Source organism: Chenopodium album, chromosome 17 (genome assembly GCF_948465745.1).
Source record: "Chenopodium album chromosome 17, dcCheAlbu1.1, whole genome shotgun sequence".
NCBI lineage: Eukaryota > Viridiplantae > Streptophyta > Magnoliopsida > Caryophyllales > Amaranthaceae > Chenopodium > Chenopodium album.
In genome coordinates this window covers 40,733,978-40,753,925 of record NC_137850.1, presented here as the reverse complement: position 1 = coordinate 40,753,925, position 19,948 = coordinate 40,733,978, and the positions used below count along the sequence as shown (strand labels likewise).

Here is a 19,948-nt window from a genome sequence, read left to right as displayed (position 1 = left end):
ATACTAAATGATTTTATCCATTTCAAAATAATTGACTATAGTTTGCAGACATTGCAGTAGTATTTGGGGAAGTAAGGCGGAATTCTTTATTCAATACTTTAAATTTTAGTACAAGCAAAGTAAGCTAGTATCAAGGTGTCAACAATTTTCTTCAAAAGAAATAAATAAATAGTGTCGACAATTAAGCTTCTTTATTTTAGCCTTAAATTAAAATTCGAGAAAAAAAAAGATAAAACATTAAAATTTCAAACTAGGTGTACAAAATGACAAATAATATTAGATTATTTGTTCATATAAAGGTTACAAAGGTTCAATTCACAACATAAATTTGTTCAAATGACTAAATCAACATGTTTGGACAAGTGCTTTAAAGATTAAATGAAAAATAAAAGAGAGAGAGAACAGAAATTCTTGGTCTCTACTTACTTGAGTCCAACTTGGACTCAACCAAGGATAAAAAAGTAATTTTAGGGGGTGGCAGCTGTTGTATAATTATAAATAAAAAAAAGAAAAGGCAGAGGTGTGGGCCCCTCGTGCTCAGATTGCTTTTTGAAACTCAAAATGTTTAAAAACGTTGTTTTTAATTGTAGAAGAGGATGGCTTAGAGGAGAGAGAAAGCAATTTAATTATTTTACTGAGCAGAGTGAGAAATCAACAGGGGCGAAGATACTCGAGACCAAGAATTCAAAGCAAAAACAGACGAAGCTTGAGTTTGCAATCTGAGTGGGAGACCAAGAATTCAAAACTGAGGAATCTCTGTTGAAATTTATTTATAATGTGATTAAATGTTCTTGCTAATTTGGGTATGTAAATCCATTTCTTAATTTGGGTGTTTGAGGTTGGGATTCAAGTAATTAGCTTACACTAGTGAAAAATAAAATCATGTTGTCGCTTATTTTTTTTATCTATGTTAAAACTTAATTGGCGTTTTGTTGACACCAACGGAGGTGTGTCTGGTACTATCAAGGGTAGTATTGATGTCATTTTTTTCTAGCCGAATGTCATTTGTGGTGCTTTGTAGGGACCTCGTGGTGCATCACCGACTAACAGAAGGTCTCTTAAAAATTGTTAGGCTACCCAGTAAAAGGGAAAAAGACTTCAAAAAATGTATAAATGCGGAAGATGGTTCTTTATCTAAGTTTAGTTACGGAATTGTCAGATTAGTATTTCCCCGTCATATTATGCACACCTTTGTATACAGTTGTTACTTCTTCATCGTAGCCTGTATGTAAATACCATTCTGTTGTTGGATGGTACCAACCTGACGCATGATGGTATTCATATTGGATCAATGGTTTTTAAATATGGGTCTTGAATACCAATATGGACTTTGATGGTATTCATTAGGTTTTATAGGCATTCGATCTGAATACCAACAAGCCTTAAGATGGTATCTTGGTGTTATTAAGTACCTAGTGATGTTTCAAAAAAAAAAAGTACCTAGTGATGTTTGTATTGAAAAAAACTTCAGCATAATGGGCTGGAGACGGGAAAATGTGCCTTTAAATGTTTGGCAACAATATTTATGTTATGTTAACTTAAATTTGTAGAAACTCTTATGTATAGTAACATAAACAAAATTATTAGAAACATGTTTTGTATACAAAGGTGTGCATAATATGAAAATTTGGGAAAGGTATCTCTGGTACAAAGGAAAAAAGAAGGCGGCCCCCTACTGTTGTACTATTTTTTCAGTTATTTTGTTTGTAGTAAAGCTTTTCAATTTCTTTTTTTATCTTTTTTTTTTTAAATCTTTGGTTGAGTCCAAATTGGACTCAAGTAGGTACAGACCAAGAATTTCTCGAGAGAGAATGAATTAACAAACAGAGTAGCTTAAGTTTGAAGATCTTAGCATTGACTTGCAATTTTTATACCATGAAATTATGCATATTTATAGCCATTATAGCTGTGCATTGTATCATGAACACTCACACAACCTTAGAAGTAAAAATCATGGCTAGAGTAAAAAACTAGTCATCGCTGAATCTGGCCAAGATTCTATTGTATTACATCTATCTATACAAGGGAATGATATCAGAGGTGGCTGTACGCCCTGTACTTGGTTTGCCAAGTGAAAACTGATTCTGTAGTTTTGAACATTACCTTACCTTATTCTTGTTAATCTTAAAGAACTGATGTAGCAGTCTGTGAACTTCACCATAGTTGGAAGTAGAAGAGATAAGACGGTCTTGAATCCATTGTGGTAGTTTGCTAGCTGGGTGTGAAGAACTTCGCTTTATAGGGTCAGACACATATCGTGAATCAACCAACAAAATAGCAGCATAATCATTTATGTGACGAATTGCTCTGCCTGCAAGTTGAAAAGAAGTATACATGTATGAGGTTAAACCTGTGTTTGGAATACATGATATAAACATAGATTGAAAAGCAAGCATCTAATTATAGGTCAAGTTCTAATATTGGTTACCAATTGACTGATTCACAGCTTTCATACAAAGATTTTCATAATACTCCTTGCCTCTTTGCTTGCAACGTCGTAAAATGTCAAACCCAGAATTAAGATTTCCACCATTATATGTGTCATTATATGAAACCTGTAGAATGTTGGTAAATTTTGTGTCACCAATGCCTTCCATGTGCTTGATTCTCTCAATCAGCTCAATATCTGATGGGCTAGGGTAAGGAAGCCCAACCATAACAATACATCTGCCCATTCCATCACTGAAGTTGATGCCTTCTGATATCTTACCACCAACTACAGCCAATAATACTGCACCATTTAGAGATGTTTTGCTTTCACTTAGGGCTTTATTAGAAAGCATGTCAATTGTATCTTTGTACTCCTTCAGAACACCTTCAATTTCTGAACTGCTTCGAGGTTCTTAGAACAAACGCTTCTTTTTTGTAATCCTGTTTAGAATGCCACTTGTTCTCCATACCTCATAGACCTTGTCTTCGTAGTCAAATGAAGAGAAAAATACAACTATTCCTTCAGGAACTATACTCGCCAAATTGCAAAGCATGAGACCAAGCTCCTCAATCTGCACTTCCAAAATACATAAACAAAGAATAACTTTCAGCATTCAAATGTTTGGCTGAATAGTTACTTGAAAGAAGAATGTACATCAACAAGAAAACAAAAGGAACTCCAGGGAACTTAAATTAAGGTCACCAAGAAGACTACACCAGAGCAGATAAGTACTTTAAAGAATCTATATGACTTCAAATTCAGCACAATGTCCTCAGGATTAGAAAAATACAATATAGCAGTCTTGCAAAATGAAATAGGAGGGCAAATGACGGACCATTTTTGGCGAGCTTCTGGATGCATAGCTGAAATCGAATGACAGGCCAGATGGCCCACTTGATACAGCAACTGGTAGGATACTCTCAGGAGGGATGATATGACCACATGTAAAGAAATGCAAACTCTCTGATGGTAGCCAAGGGAAGAGTCTCTCCCTCGTCTCCTCTATAGGTTGCAGAGTTCCTCCAGCCAAGACAACTGCATGAGCTTGATTTACAATCTACAAAATGGCCATCATTCATTTAGAGGAGCCAACTAAACCTATACAACCATGAATACCACCACACAGTAGAAAGCAATGGAAGGTAAGTTGAGCAAACCTCAGAAAAAATCTTTTCACCAGTGAGCATAACATATTTGATGAATCCATCTTGCTCGGACAGTCCTTTTGATCTCAGCTTTGAGACTATTATCCTCCCATCAACATTTTTATTTGTCAATGATAATAGCATATCAAGTAGTGCCCGAAATCCAGACAAAGTACTTCCCCCTTCTTTACTGATAGCTCCAGGGATCTGCTTCTCCAACCATGTAACCTTATCTCCATATCCACTGACCTGAGCATTAAACTACGACAGTAAGCTACACAAGATTGCAAGGAAACACAAAAATATCATGCATAAGATAATGCTGCAAACATTTGCGCACCTTGTGAATGATGTTGCTTTCCTTAACGTAATTTATGAGCTTTACAAAATTGATGTTGTCGATATTCAAAGCAAATAGAAAATCATTTATTGTCACTGATGATTCGTTTGGACCTTTTGTAGCTCTTTCAACAGCATTGCTAGTTACATTATCATTTGTTTCATCCTCATTGAATATAGCTTGCATGAAAGCTCGGGTCAGGATCATTAAGATTTGGATATATCTCCTATTTCCAGGCCCCAAACGGCTACGGAATTTTTCAAGGTAATTCTCCAAGCATTGATGCAAGTTTTCCAACTGAATAGAAGACAATCAAAATTAATTGAATTTTATAACCTAAAGCAATTAAACTGATGGGAAAAAAAATTGTCATTTTCTTTTTTATGTATATAAAGAGCTCCAGTAGTCCAATTCAAAACAATACCAAAGAATGGCCAATTCATGATAGGAATTCTGGTGCTAATACTCTAATAGGGCTATGAATGAGGAAAAAGTTACCTGTGACAAAGTAATCTTTGCATCATACATGCCGATAAGTGAATCAGCTAAATTATGAGCCTCATCTATTATAATGATATTGTTCTTCAAATTTATACCAAGGGATTCACGAGAAGATTTCGATAATAGAGATTGATAAGGAAGCACAACAAGATCCGCTGCTGGAACCATACGTCTTGAGCCATAGTATGGACAAGTTCCTAATCTGCTACCAAGATCAACAAGATCTTCAATATCTAAAGCCTCTTGCTGAGAGACATCACTCACGAAATCCTTTTGCAACTTTTGTTTTCTAAGCATTGGGCAGCCTGCAGAAGCCTTTGTCCGCCGTACCCTTCCTCCAGGCTCCAGCTTCTGAAATCAGCAGGTGCCATGTCAGAGTTAAGCATTTAACTGTTAAGAGGTTACAAATTAACCTATCTCTGGATAAAGTGTATATGGTTATAAATCTTACAGGTAACAACACAAGTATGCAAAAATGTACAGAAATATCATTCAACACAATTCCCGCAAAACAAAAAGGTTGTATTGAATTGGAAAGCAGCAAAAAGTGCAGCAGCTTCAGACATGCATCATGGGGCTTGCCTCAAACAAAACAAATAAATTGAACATCAAGTGAAGAGGCTCTGCAAACTCTTGATATTAGAATGATGTTCCATAGAGAAAAACACACGCATGGAACCTTCAAACTGATAATTAATGATTATCCAGTTATCCACAAGGGGGTAAAAATAAACCATACATATAAATCTTATCCAGGAAACTATCTGCAACTTAGTTGGGGCAAATCTAAATAAGCAAGATATCACACACCTTGATCTTAGAACCTCCATTTTTTTTTACTATTGTGCAGCTCCAAACAACGTTCATTGATGCTAGCAGGGTTACCAATCTTCAGCACCTCTGAATTAACATAAATAAAGAAAATCCCACATTGCAAAACATTAAGAAACATGGAATACAACTTTGCCACCAAGCAGCAGGAATGTAATACAGGCCACAGCTAAATATAAAATGAACAACCTTCCTCCCATTATCATAATACAGTTAGAAACCCCCAATGCCACAAGACTCCATCTAAGAAAAACTGATTCTTATTGGTTTCGTATAGCTAATGATGGCAATTGGCGAGAAATGTGTTAAAAAGTTGCAGGTTTCAATAACATTAGACGATGCTATAATTTCATACATATGATGCACAGTTCCTCAATGTAAATTAAAAGAGATAATCCTTAACAGCTTTTGCCAGGATTCAGGATCAAAAAGTTAATTATTTATTAAAATTATAAGATGAATATGGATGTAACTCAGAAGATGCAAATAAACATGGACAACAGTATTGTCTATATACCTTGATTGATGCAGAGATTTTTCCTAGAACCTAAAGAGACAACCTTCAACTCAGAACCAAACACAGTCTTATTCAACTCTCTTATAAACTGGGAAAGCTGTGAATGTGTTCTTATTGAAAACATAGACAAGGCCCATATTGTGTATTAGGTCTGACTTATTATATTTTCATTGTATATTAGGGCTCCGTAGTTGTGTAGCCTATATAAGTAATAAACTTAAGTGTCATATAGAAAAATACAGCCAGTCAAATATTTCCTCTTATTTTTAACATGGTATCACAGCTTAGGGTTTAAGATCCCTTTTTCTTTCTTCCGCAAGATCAATTATATAATTTTTTTTTTTCCACAATAGCCGTCATTATCGAATCAATTTTTATTTTATTTTTGGGTTTGCTTGGTTGCTGCACTACATCCACCAATTTCCTAATTTGTTTTGTGGGTGTACGTGGCTTTCTCATACTCCTCCACTAAAGCACCTACCTTTTATTTATTTTTTTTTCAATTGGATTCCACTATTCAATCTCTCTTTTTCACCATGGTTGGAAGTGAAAGCAACACCAAGAAACCACACTTGATTCATGACGCATCATCATTCTATTATTTGCATCCATCGGAAAATTCAGGTATGTCCCTCACAAAATACTTGTTAACTGGCGAAAATTACGATGTATGGTCAAAGGCAATTATCAATGCTTTAGAAGGTAGAAACAAAGCAGGATTTATTAATGGTGATTTTGGTAAACCTGAGGATGACAAATCACCTGAATTTGCAGCTTGGAAAGCTAATAATTCTACAATTTGCTCTTGGTTATTTAATTCTGTTGCTGAGTCCATACAACCTAGTGTCGTGTCTCATAAAATTGCAATTGAAATGTGGGTTGATTTGAAAGAACGATACTCTACTGTAAATGGACCTAGAATTAACCAATTGAAATCCCAATATCATCTTCTTCGCCAAAAAGGCATGAATATTGTGTCTTATTACAATAAGTTTAAGGAATTGTGGGATTTGATTTATGGTTCTGAGGATGTCACTTGTGGGTGTACTTGTGCTGCTGCTCCAAAGCTTCGTGCTCGGGCTGAAACAGAGAAGATTCATGATTTTGTGATGGGTTTTGATGATGAGCAGTATGGTCCTCTTCGTACTCAAATTCTGAGCATGGATCCTTTTCCAACGCTCAATAAGGCTTTCTCTTTGGCTACTCAGGAAGAGAGACACAAAGATATCATTCGAGGTCGGGATGACAAAACCGATGCTATGAGCTTCGCCGTGCAGGCAGCTACCCATACTCCATCAAAGCAGTCTATTCCCTCTGCAACCACACCTATGGTGTGCACTCATTGTGGTAGGCAGGGACATGAAGTTCAGTATTGCTATCAACTTCATGGCTATCCATCTAATTCTCGTGGTCGTGGTAGAGGCCGTGGCTCGGGCCATGGTAGGGGAGGAGGACAAGCTGGTCGTGGGCTAGGTTCTTCATCTAATGCGGTGGCTCATAATGCTATGTCATCAACCCCTCGCCGAGGCGACAACAACAAAAGTAGCTCCTCAACCGCAACATCAGTTACATCCCTTCCAGGGCTCAATGCTGAGCAAATGCAGCGCCTTTTGACCCTTCTTGACACATCTTCCACCAATGATAAATTAAATGGTAAGTGTTTTGGGTGTTTTCAGTCCATCGGGAGAGTTACAACACAAGGTATAATCCAGGCGCGCCTGTACCTGCAAAACAAACGGAGACACCGGTTGGTTGGTGCTCCGCCTCCGACGATCAAGTTAGTAACTTGAAGGGAGAGAAAAAGGTGCGGAAATTTAGGTGAGATCGTCTCGAATTCCGAGCAGATCAGGTGTTTTCTCTGTTTTCGAGAAAGTGGGTTAGGTTGTAATAAATGTGGATGTCCCCAAAATGGAGGAAATTCCCCTATTTATAGGGTCATCGAAAAAAGTGCCCATGATTAGGTCATTGCCCTAAGCATTGGTGGGATGCGCCGTTTTACGGCTGCCTCGGGAATTGGGCCTGAAGGCCGCCATTTTCCCCCAGACTGCGAGGTGACACGTGTCAAAAGGACATTGGTCCCATTGAGACCAATGCGAGAATGACACGTGTCGCCCATTGATTGGCCCACGTGGCTAGGGTAAATTTACCCAAAACATTTGCCCCTCACAGATGTGACGTGGCGCGCCACGTGGCATCTGTGACATGTGTCACTCTTGCCAAATAATAATAATTTTTTTTTTTAAAAGATGACCTTTCACATTCCAGGGAAATTACAATTTTGCCCCTGAATTTACCCCTCTATAAATACGAGGGTCAACCATCTCAGTCGGACGTTTACATAAATTTTCTAGAGAGATAAAGCTCACGGATTTTTAGAGAGAGAACGTCTGACTTCCGCCTGATACAGCCGGTAATTTCTCCGCCTGACACTCTAGCAAGCAATCCTAGCCTCAAAGACAGATACAGCCGGTATTCAACCGCCTGTCACCTTAGCAAGCAATCTCAATCTGAGAGCCTAACACATCCGGTTATCAACCGCCTGTGCCCCTTGCAAGCAATTCTCAATTTGAAGAACTAGACACAGAAGGGCATTCCACCGTCTGTGACCCTTGCAAGCAATCTTCAAGCAAATCAATCTCCAGAGCTCATAGTAAGGTACCGCCTCTACCCCTTTCAACTCATTTTCATTTTTCAATAAATGGACTCATCACCACCACACACGGCACAGCCTAGGTTAGCAGTCAGCCGGTCTCCAGGTACGGCTGAGTCTAGGACTGGGAGTGCCGGCTCTGGGTGCATGAAGCAGTTTTGTACCCCTCCTCAATCGCCTGTCTATGTGTCTATGCAGGACACAATGGCAAGGATTAAGCAGACCGCCCACAGACGGTGTCGAAGGGACGGTACATTGGAAGTGCCGTCTAGTGAAACTTCTCCGGTTGAGGAGGGAAGAGATGCCGGGGAGTATTCCCCGTCTGGGATTCCTAGGACTCCCAGCGACTCAATCCTTGACGAGATTGAGGACAGAGACGGTGAGGAAACCGTCTCACAAAGACAAGCTCAAGGAGCTGTTGCTTCATGCTCTGGGTCATCCGGAGAATCTTCCTCAGAATCCAGCTCTGAGGATAGTGATGCTCCCCTCTCCCCGCTTGTGGATAGCGAGGCTGAGGAAAGGAAAAAATGGGATGAGAAGGATGACCCATTCAACATTCACCTCTCCGCCAAGGACAGGCGGAACATGCTTCAGAACATAGAGATCTTTTTCAAAAAACGGCCTTTAGGCGAGGGATTCACCGTTCGGATACCGCCTGAGCTGGGCACCATTGCCTGGAAAGATGATCAGCCGAACGCCAACTCCTATTTTGGCTGTTATGAGGCGGCTTTCCTAGCCGGTGTCCGCTTCCCGCTTCACCATGCGGTGAAGGCTATACTGAGGGGGTACGGGCTAGGCGTCTGGCAGTTAACCCCCAATTCATGGGCTAACATTCTAGGATACGTCGCCGCCTGCGAGATGCAGGGCTTGAACCCCGGCTGGGAGGTATTTGCTCATATGCATTACCTTAGCCGCAACCCAGGCGGCTGGAGAGCCTGGTACACCCTAACCACTCTTCCCCAATATCAAATGACGCTTGACAAAGTGTCAAAATACGACAGCTGGAAAAGTCGGTTCTATCTCCTGTCTGCCCCCACACAGAGGGAAAACCGGGAGCTTAGGCGGTATAATAAGAAGCCTGAACTTTTAGGCAAGAAAGCCGTTCTGCCCCGAATCCCGGTTGATGACTATGACAAGATTCTAGAGACCAAGTTCTTTGAACTTAGAGCTGAAACCCTGTCAAACGGGGATGTAATAAAGGTCCCTAGAAACTGGATTCCCATGTGCGCATGGTTTCGAGACGAGGCGTTCTTGTCCGCCTGCGGTCTGAGCACCATGTTCCCCAAGCGTACGTTTGCCACACGTCCGGTTGCATTCCGTCTGTGTTGCTTTCTTGCAAGTTTACTGATTAATGTTGTTTCTTTTGCAGAAAAAGCTTTGACAATGGTGTCTGATGAGAAGACCCCCAAACGGTCTGCCGCCCAGATCCGGAGAGATCTGGCTGAGGCCAAGGCAGCCAAGCTGAAGGCTGCGGTAAGTGAAACACCGCCTGAGTCAGTCGTTATTTTAGACGGCTATTTTTACTTACTCTTTTCTTTGCAGGGAGGAGAGGCTCCAAGGTCCTTAACGAAGAACCTTGGAAAAAGAGGGCGAGACGAGACCGCCTCCACCCCTTCGGGCACAAAATCCGCCCGAACCGGCTCAGCTACAATTGGGCCAAACAGTGCTCCTGGGAACCGCTTGACTATAGGCAGGAAAAGCGTCTCTCTAGGAGGATATGGTCTAGGCTTAGACCTAGGCGGCGTCTCTACGCCCGGGAGCAGTACAGTCCCTCCCCCGGAAGGTACATATAATCCTTTTGTTACCCCGCCGGAGTTGGGATGGCCCTATAGGGTGAAATCTCACTCCCAACAGACATCTTCGTCAGACAGCCGGCATCAAATTGGTGCCGCCTATATAGGTCACTCACCCAGTTATACATCTGGTGCAGATCAAACGCCTAGGTGGCCGGACGTGCAGGAGCATGCCAAGGCCATGCTGGCGGCTGTTCCCAAGCGGGAGAAGGATGCCATTCCAGGCATTGAGACGTTCAACCTGGAACGGATCACTAGCCTGCTTTCTGAGGTATGCTCATTTACTTGAAATAATACATGTATTTTACCCCGGATGCCTAATACAGTCTCTTCTTCAGGCAATGCTGAGAGTAGATGGGCTCAAGCGGCCCTACACCCGGAAGAGGGAGGAGGTAAAACGAGCAGAGAGATCCGCTAGAGAGTCTCTGAATGTTGCTGAATATTCATGCACCATTAATAACCTTAAAACTAAAGCCAAATTGATGCAACAGGCGGATCGTCTCCGGGAGGCGGCTCAGGCTCTGAAAGCGGCTCAGCAGCAGCGCAATGCGGCTGAGGAGGAGGCTAAAAAGGCAAAGGACGAACTCAAAACCCTCCAAGATGCTGCCAAGGAGAATGCTGAGCTGAAGGCTGAGGTTGCCCGCCTGAAGGAGGATGCTAAGAAAGTCCGAGAGAACCTCCGGGCAACAATCGAGGCGGATCAGGACCGCCTGATTGCCGAGCAGGAGGAGGACACAACCCTCCGGATGCAGCTGGCTTGGACCGCTCTCTATCCCGGCAGCAGCTACGGCCACTGGGAACAAGCTATCCAGTATGCCGAAGAGCTTCTGCGCAGAAAAGATGCTGGAGAGCCTCTGCCAGCGTCTTTTGAGGCCTGGGTAGCCGAGCAGTGGGAGGAGCCGGCAGAGGGTGAGGAGACGGCTGCTCCTCAGGCGGGTGATGCGCCGGCTGAGCAGACTCAGCAAACCCAGAAGCCTTAGTCTTTCAGCGGCAGTATGCCATTTTAATGCTTCTCTTTATTTCCGGCCTGCGTGCCGAGTATTTTTCTTTGTAACTCAACAATCTTTCTTTTCCCGGACGAGGATCCGGTATACATTTACTTCAACCCGAGCTTTTTCAGCCGGGACTATTTATGAATTTTGCCGACTGAGTCGGTTTGCTTCCCTCATTTGAAATTTGCTTATTAAGCTTGTTTAAATATACCTATGCCTGAAACTGCCTAACTCGTTTAAAGCATGCGGCGGTCAGTACACCGGCTGATCTTGCCCCTGACGGCTGGGTGGTTGGTTTCAATGCTATGATTGATTGGACTTGGAACTTTTGATACTTTAGGGAGTATGGAATGTTTCCAAGTTCAATCAATCACAATGGTGATTGCCCCAAACCAACACACAGCCGTCATAAAGCTAACATTTATCCGTCTTACCAAACGGTAATTTTGTTAAATAATCTACCACATTCAAAGACCAATTGCGGTCTCATGGTACAGCCGGGGGCATATAGCCCGCCTGGCCTTCAGTGAGATAGGTGACATTTAGTCCGCCTAAATGATGGTTCCAGGACAACTTAAAGGCCGCATGTGATACCTGCAATCCATTGCACTTGTTCAGTTGCCCCATTGGGTTAACTTGTGCAACTTCGTTGAATAGTCCAATCCCGAACTTAGAATGTCCACCGGCTGCTGTTAGGCACCCGGTTTAAGACCTTGTTCTTAGACTATCGTGGTCAGCCAGCTATGAGTTGACCAATTAGGCCGTTTAATCTTTGCCGTCTGCATATATGTGTAGAGCATTTGATAAAAATACTCTCTGCGACGATAACACCCGGAGGAGCGTCGCCGGACGCCATACTCATAGTGGAGCAGACGAATTTATAAAATTTTTAATCCGGCCGTTGGCCTCATTTTTAATTGCCCGCCTGTGTATTACACAGGTGGTAGTAATAGAAATTACTAAGTTATTAACTTAGTTTTTCCGTCTGTGTATTACGCAGATGGGAGAAATTAAAATTACTAAGTTTTAGCTTAGTTTGACCGTCTGTGTATTACACAGATGGTAAAGCAAAGACCACTAAGTTATCAACTTAGTTTTCCCGCCTGTGTATCACGCAGATGGGAAAGTAAAGATTACTAAGTTTTTAACTTAGTTTGGCCGTCTGTGTATTACACAGATGGTAGAGTAAAGATTACTAAGGTATCAACTTAGTTTTCCCGTCTGTGTATTACACAGATGGGAAAAACAAAAATTACTAAGTTTTTAACTTAGCTTGACCGTCTGTGTATTACACAGATGGTAAAGCAAAGACCACTAAGTTATCAACTTAGTTTTCCCGCCTGTGTATCACGCAGATGGGAAAGATAAAATTACTAAGTTTTTAACTTAGCTTGACCGTCTGTGTATTACACAGGCGGCGAACAGGAGTAACGCCTGTATGTATACATAGCAATAACGAAATTGAAACGAAAAGCAACGTTTTAATTGATAAGCTCTTCATTTACAAAATTTACAGATTCTTTGAAGTAGTACTTTTTTAGATTGTCTACATTCCAAGTTCTAGGCAGCCGCCTGGCGTCCGGGGTTTCCAGGCGGTAGGTGTCGTTTCTTACTTCATCATAGATCCGGTAGGGGCCTTCCCAATTAGGAGTCAGCTTCCCCTGCTCATTGGCCCTACCGGTTGCCTCCATTTTTCGTAACACAAAGTCCCCAACTTTCAAAGGACGCTTGTGCACTCTCTTGTTGTAGGCACGAGTCATACGCAGACGGTAAATCTCATGACGCAGGGCGGCATTGCCCCTGCGCTCCGGGAGTGAGTCCAATGCAAGCCGCATGGCCTCCCAGTTTGCCTTTTCATCGTAAAGCATGACCTTTAGAGTCGGTTCATAATGCTCGATGGGCAAGACGGCTTCAGCACCGTATACCATGAGAAATGGGGTTTTACCGGTTGCCCCTTTTTCAGTTGTCCGGATGGCCCATAGGACATGAATTAACTCCTCAGCCCATAAACCACCGGCTCTTTCAATTTTCTTTTTTATACCGTCTGAGATGAGTTTGTTGAAGGCTTCAACTTGGCCGTTTGCTTGGGGTCGACCGACTGATGCGAAACAATGTGAGACCCCTTGGTCTCCCAACCAAGTCTTAAGCTGAGGCGTCTCAAACTGAGGGCCGTTATCAAACACCATAGACATAGGTACCCCATACCGGGTGATGATACTCTTCCAGATGAAGGAGATGACATCCTTTGTCTTGATGCCTTTAACCGCCTCTGCCTCCACCCACTTGGTGAAATAATCCACAGCCACCAAGATGTAGCGTTTCCCGCCTGGTGCAGGCGTATAAGGACCCAAAATGTCCATGCCCCATTTAGCAAACGGGACTGGGCTGTGGATAGCCGTTAGGTCAGTAGCCGGGCGGTGGATTAGCTTGCCAAACCTTTGACACTTGTCACATTTTTTCACAAATTCCATAGCATCTGACTCAAGAGTGGGCCAGAAGTAATGCCGCGTGGCTCTGACGGCCAATGATCTGCCGCCTGAGTGAGAGGCGCAGTATCCCGCGTGCAAGTCTTCGAGTATTTCTTTTCCCTTTTCTGGGGTAACACACTTCAATAGAGGTCTGAGAAACCCCGCCTTGAAGAGCTCTCCATTTCTTATCTCAAAGCTTGCAGCACGTTTCTTCAGTAGGCCGCCTCCTGTGGTGAATCAGGAAGCGCACCGTCTGTCAAATATGCCCGGATGGGGTCCATCCAGGTAGAGCTTCGGTCAAGCACTCCAATGGGATCTTCGTCAGATATGCTTCTTTTTTCCATAACTTCCCAAAAGACTGACCGAGGCGTATCACAGGAGGCGGAGGATGCCAATTTTGACAGTGCATCCGCCTGATTGTTTTCCGACCTGGGCACTTGACTCAGATGAAATTCCTCAAGTGTCCCAGCCTCGGTTTTGACCGCCTGCAAGTATTTGATCATAGCCGGATGGGTGGCTTCATACTCACCATGGTATTGGCTAACGACCAACTGAGAATCCGAGCAGGCGTCAATTTTAGTTGCCCCTGCCGCCTTACACATACGGATACCGGCTAGCAAGGCCTCATATTCAGCCTCATTATTCGAGGCCTGGAACTTGAACCGTAGTGCATACTCATATTTATCCCCTTCCGGAGATTGACAGATAATACCGGCACCACAGCCGTTCATAGTAGAGCTCCCGTCTACATGCACCCTCCAAACCTGATCGAGGTTATCCGGAACAGCCGGCCTTGTCATTTCAACAATGAAGTCGGCAAACGTCTGACCCTTCACTGCCTTTCTTGGTTCATAGGTGATTTCAAGACTTTGCATTTCAATAGCCCATTTGAGCATTCTACCGGATGACTCCAAGGTTGTCATTGGCCGCCTGAGTGGCTGATCTGTGTAGATCACCACCGGATGTGCCAAGAAGTATGGTTTCAACTTCTTAACAGCCATGAAAAGGGCGAGACCAAATTTTTCAACCATGGGGTATCGGAGTTCAGCATTTCTGAGAACATGGCTAATGAAATATACCGGGAGCTGAACACCGTCTCTCTCAGCAAGGAGAACGGCACTTAGGGCATGATCTGAGACGGCTAAGTACATGTAAAGCGTCTCCTTTGGCAGAGGGCTAACCAGCCGTGGCAAAGAGTGCAAATGGTCTTTTAATTTCTGAAAGGCCGCCTCAGCATCATCCCCCCATTCAAATCTAGTCTTCTTCCTGATTGCTTGGAAGAAGTAAAGGCACTTGTCACCTGACCGGCTAAGGAATCTCCCAAGCGCAGCCAAGCAACCGGTAAGCCTCTGGGCTTCCTTGACAGAGCGAGGTGACTTCATGTCAATAACCGCCTGTATCTTCTCGGGGTTAGCCTCTATCCCCCTTTGATCAATCAAGAATCCGAGAAACTTCCCAGACTCAACACCAAAGACGCATTTTTTAGGATTTAACATGACCTTATGCCGCCTGAGTGTGGTGAAGGTTTCTCGGAGATCAGCAAGGTGATCCGCCTGTAGTTTGGATTTGACTATCATGTCATCAATGTACGCCTCTACATTCCTCCCAATTTGATTAATGAAGACTGTATTAATCATCCGTTGGAATGTAGCAGGCGCATTTTTCAACCCAAACGGCATCACCGTATAACAGAATAACCCCTGATCAGTGACGAAGGCCGTCTTCTCTTGATCTTTTTTCCACAGGGGAATCTGATGGAAACCTGAGTAGGCGTCCATGAAACTCATCAAGGCATGACCGGCTGTAGAGTCGACCAGACTGTCGATCTTTGGAAGCGGGTAACTATCCTTCGGACATGCCTTGTTCAAGTCAGTATAGTCAACACACATGCGCCAGGTACCATTCGGCTTCTTTACAAGAACAACATTCGCAACCCAATCCGGGAAGTTACATGGCCGAATGAACCCAGCGTCTAACAGCTTTTTAACCTCGGCAGCTGCCGCCTGACTTCTTTCCTCACCGTGATTTCTTTTCTTTTGCCGGATGGGCTTCTTTTTAGGATCTACGGCGAGTTTGTGGACAGCAAGATCCGGGCTGATGCCTGGCATCTCTTCCACTTCAAAGGCAAAAATGTCTTTGAATTCTTTCAGCAGGAGGTGCAAATTTGCACCTAACTCTTTAAGAGCAGCCGTCCCCACCTTAACAGTTCGCTCCGGATGGGTATCATCCAGAGGAACATCAATGTGCTCTCCAGCCGGCTGGGGACGGAGATCATCTGACCGTTCCCCGGTCAGTGATTGCTATTTCTTCTCCTTCTTCACCTCCACCAGCTGATCAACTTTTCTTTTCTTTCCGGCTGCTGGTGGGGGTGAGTCAGGGTCCTTGACATCATCAAGGTTTATTGGCTCCTTCTGAGGACCGGCTGCAGTAGCAGTCGGTTTGACGTCCGAGAGATAACACTCCCTTGCCGTCTTCTGATCTCCGTAAAGGGAACCAACAGAGCCATCATCCCTTTCATACTTCAAAAGCATTAGAGCCGGGATGATGACGGCCTTGCACTCGTTTAGAGTGGGTCGGCCAAGAATTATGTTGTAGGCGGTCAGCTCTTTAACCACCAAGAACCGGACGACCATATGGCGCCCTTGGCCCTTCTGCCCCAGCCGGATGGGTAAATCAATTTGACCGACTGGGTGGACGACTCCCCCTCCAAAACCAACCAGAGGATGGGAGACCGCCTGCAGATTGCTCAGCTTATAATTGAGCTTGGATAGGCACTTGTAGCTGATGAGATCAGAAGAGCTACCGGTGTCTATCAAAATGCGACCAACCAGCTGATTGGCCACTTTGCTTTCGATGACGACTGGGTCGTCATGCGGTCGGCGGACCTTGCCCCGATCTTTCTCAGTGATGAGTACATCCGGGAATACCCCGCTTGAGGATGCCTGTTCATCATCAACCGAGTGGATCATCTTCTTGAGATGATCCTTGGTGCCCCGAATGGTCGGGCCACCGCATGCGAATCCGCCTGCTATGGTGTAGACCGGATCCTTGTCGGTTTCCGAGCTACTAGCCGGTTGGGCAGTCTTTGAGGACTGTCCCGGATTCGTCTTAGAAGCCGCTTTGGACTTCGAGACATAGGACTTGAGCAAGCCCTTGTCAGCTAGACGGTCCAACGACCGCTTGAGACTATAGCAGCCGTTGGTGTCGTGGCCCACTTCCTTGTGGAAATGGCAGAATTTGTTCTTGTTCCGGGACTGGACGGAACTTTTCATTGGATTCGGCTTCTCAAAGGTCAGCCGGTCCTTCACCTCTTTAAAGATGGTGCTGCAGTCCTTGTTGAATTCGTATCGTGAGGCATACGGTTTGAATTCCTTCTTTTTCTTTTGGGACGGTTGGTCAGATTCTTCCACCGCCCACACTTCCTTTCTTTTACTGCTCTCGGCAGATTTTTTAGCCGGCTGAGAAGACCGACTCTCTTTCTTGTCAGACTTCTTTGAGTCCGACTGATGGTTGGACGAGCAGAGGTCGGTAGCTTGAATAAAGCTCTCCGCCTCCATCAACGCCGCTTGAAGGGTGAATACCCTCTTTCGGACAAGGTCGAACTTGAAAGTTGACCCGTCTTTCAGACCCTTGAAGAAGTCTGTGTACGCAACCTCGTCAGACAGCCCCTGGATTTGAATTCTAACCAGGTTGAACCGCCTGACGTAGGAACGCAGCCCTTCTCTATCTCCCTGCCGGATGGTGCTTAAGTCTAAGCTTGTCTTTTTGGCAGGGATATTCATCGAGAAGTTGGAGGCAAACAGGAAGGCAAGCTTCCTGAAGCTATCAATGCACCCAGCCGGCAGATTGCCAAACCACTGTTGGGCTATGCCCTTCAGCGTTGCTGGGAAACATCGACACCACATGGCGTCCTCCAACCCCTGCATGTGCATAAGGTTGGTGTAAGCCATGAGGTGATCCTCCGGGTTGGTGGTGCCATCATAAGCACCGACCAACACATTCTTAACCTTAGACGGCTGTGCCGCCTCGGTTATCTCCTTGGTGAACGCAGAAGTGTGTTCACCAAGTTTGAGCAGACGGAGCTGCCAGTCCGGTGGAGGGACGTTGTATGCCGCCTGACCCCCGAAGAGGGCAGGCTGCATGAAATGAGGAGAATACTGCCCATATACCATAGGGGGTACATACGGGGCATTCCCTATCATCTGAGGTCCAGACAGGACGGTATTACCGCCTGTATAGCTCTCATGCAAGGATTGAGCATTCCTTGCAGATGTATTCCGGAAGCTGTCTGGGAAGGTCGAAGTAGATGCCGACTCAGACAGCTGTTGGCTCTTCCGGCGCTCGATAATTTCCCGAGCGTCGGGGATGGACTTTTTACTTCCACCCGGCTGCTGCTGCCGGATGGGTTTCCTGGGACCCTTATCTGGGAGAAGGATCTTTGACCAATCAAAAACACCGGCTGCCTTCTCCTTGGGATGCGGAGTTGGCTGCCTGTCCTTGACCGGCTTTCTCCTCTCAGCTTGAGGAGTCTTCTTTGCCGACTGACCCTTGTTTGGGCCAGCCTTGTTTTTGTTGATCAGGTCCTTAATCTCACCCTTGAAACTAGTCATGAATTTCATGAGTTCGTCTCTGGTGACGGGAGCTGATCCTCTTGCCATCCGGGATTCCCCTTCCGGCTGCTCAGGGGGCCTGCTAGGACCCGCTTGGTCTGGTCTCCGTTCTAGTTGTTCTCTAGAACGGATGTATCTTGAAACGAGTGACCCATCTTGGGCCACATAAGCTTCGACCTCATCATCCTCATGGTCTGTATAGACCATCGGCTGAGGGTCATGCGGATTACCCGGCTGTATAGCCGGTTGGTGATCATGGTGATCAGAAGGTGATACAGACTCTTGAACCATCCTTGAGGTACTCTCCCCACAGACGGCGCCAAATGTTTTGGGTGTTTTCAGTCCCTCGGGAGAGTTACAGCACAAGGTATGATCCAGGCGCGCCTGTACCTGCAAAACAAACGGAGACACCGGTTGGTTGGTGCTCCGCCTCCGACGATCAAGTTAGTAACTTGAAGGGAGAGAAAAAGGTGCGGAAATTTAGGTGAGATCGTCTCGAATTCCGAGCAGATCAGGTGTTTTCTCTGTTTTCGAGAAAGTGGGTTAGGTTGTAATAAATGTGGATGTCCCCAAAATGGAGGAAATTCCCCTATTTATAGGGTCATCGAAAAAAGTGCCCATGATTAGGTCATTGCCCTAAGCATTGGTGGGCTGCGCCGTTTTACGACTGCCTCGGGAATTGGGCCTGAAGGCCGCCATTTTCCCCCAGACTGCGAGGTGACACGTGTCAAAAGGACATTGGTCCCATTGAGACCAATGCGAGAATGACACGTGTCGCCCATTGATTAGCCCACGTGGCTAGGGTAAATTTACCCAAAACAGTAAGGTTGATGTTATAGGTGATTGGTTACTTGCTAGTGGAGCTTCCCACCATATGACAAGCAATTTGGATTTAATGTTTGATTGTGTTAACTTACCACCATTGTCGGTTAGTTTGCCGGATGGAATTCAAACCTCTGCTCTTAAAACCGGAAGTGTGCAATTGATGCCAAAACTGATCATACACAATGTTTTATATGTTCCCAATCTCAAATGCAATTTGATTTCTATTGGTCAATTAATTCTTGATATATCTTGTTTTGTGACATTTACTGAACGTTTGTGTATCATCCAGGACCGCACTACGAGGATGGCTATTGGTCTGGGGGAGCTTAGGAATGGGGTGTATGTGTTTCGGCCAGTTACTCAGAAGGTTAGCTCGCATCTCAGCACATTGGATGATACTTTGCTCCTGCATCAGCGTCTTGGTCATCCTTCTAGCCAAGCTTTATCATTTATTTCTAGTTCTAGTCGTAATAGCAAGGTTAAAAAGGCCTTGGATAATTGTGATGTATGTTTTAAGGCCAAACAAACTCGTTCTGTATTTCCTTTAAGTGATAATAAAGCTGAGAATTTATTTGATATTGTGCATTGCGATTTATGGGGTCCTTACACAAAGTCTACTATATCTGGAGCACATTATTTTCTTACTTTGGTTGATGATTGCTCACGAGCAGTGTGGGTATATTTGATAAAGGAGAAAACTGAGGTATCCTCATGCTTCAGGAATTGTTTTGCTATGGTAAAAACCCAATTTGGCAGGGTTGTTAAGATTGTCCGTTCTGACAACGGTACTGAGTTTACATGTATGCTACCATTTTTTGGTGAACAGGGAATATTGTTTCAATCGT

The 19,948-nt window shown here is 44.3% G+C and overlaps 1 protein-coding gene and 1 pseudogene across 2 annotated transcripts; one reads left to right on the top strand and one right to left on the bottom strand.

Moving 5' to 3' along the window:
* Positions 1-1,829: 1,829 nt before the first annotated feature.
* LOC145589708 (uncharacterized) lies at positions 1,830-6,025 on the bottom strand (annotated as a pseudogene). Its single transcript, XR_014101792.1, has 8 exons — positions 5,766-6,025; positions 5,228-5,317; positions 4,415-4,768; positions 3,917-4,213; positions 3,589-3,825; positions 3,267-3,488; positions 2,429-3,002; positions 1,830-2,311 (listed from the first exon to the last, which is right to left on the bottom strand). The product of XR_014101792.1 is annotated as an uncharacterized LOC145589708 (transcript).
* Positions 6,026-6,058: 33 nt separating this feature from the next.
* LOC145589709 (uncharacterized) lies at positions 6,059-19,692 on the top strand. Its single transcript, XM_081646387.1, has 2 exons — positions 6,059-7,418; positions 19,393-19,692. Exons 1-2 carry the CDS (start codon positions 6,302-6,304, stop codon positions 19,431-19,433), a joined length of 1,158 nt encoding a protein of 385 aa, XP_081502513.1. The 5' UTR covers positions 6,059-6,301; the 3' UTR covers positions 19,434-19,692.
* Positions 19,693-19,948: the final 256 nt, after the last annotated feature.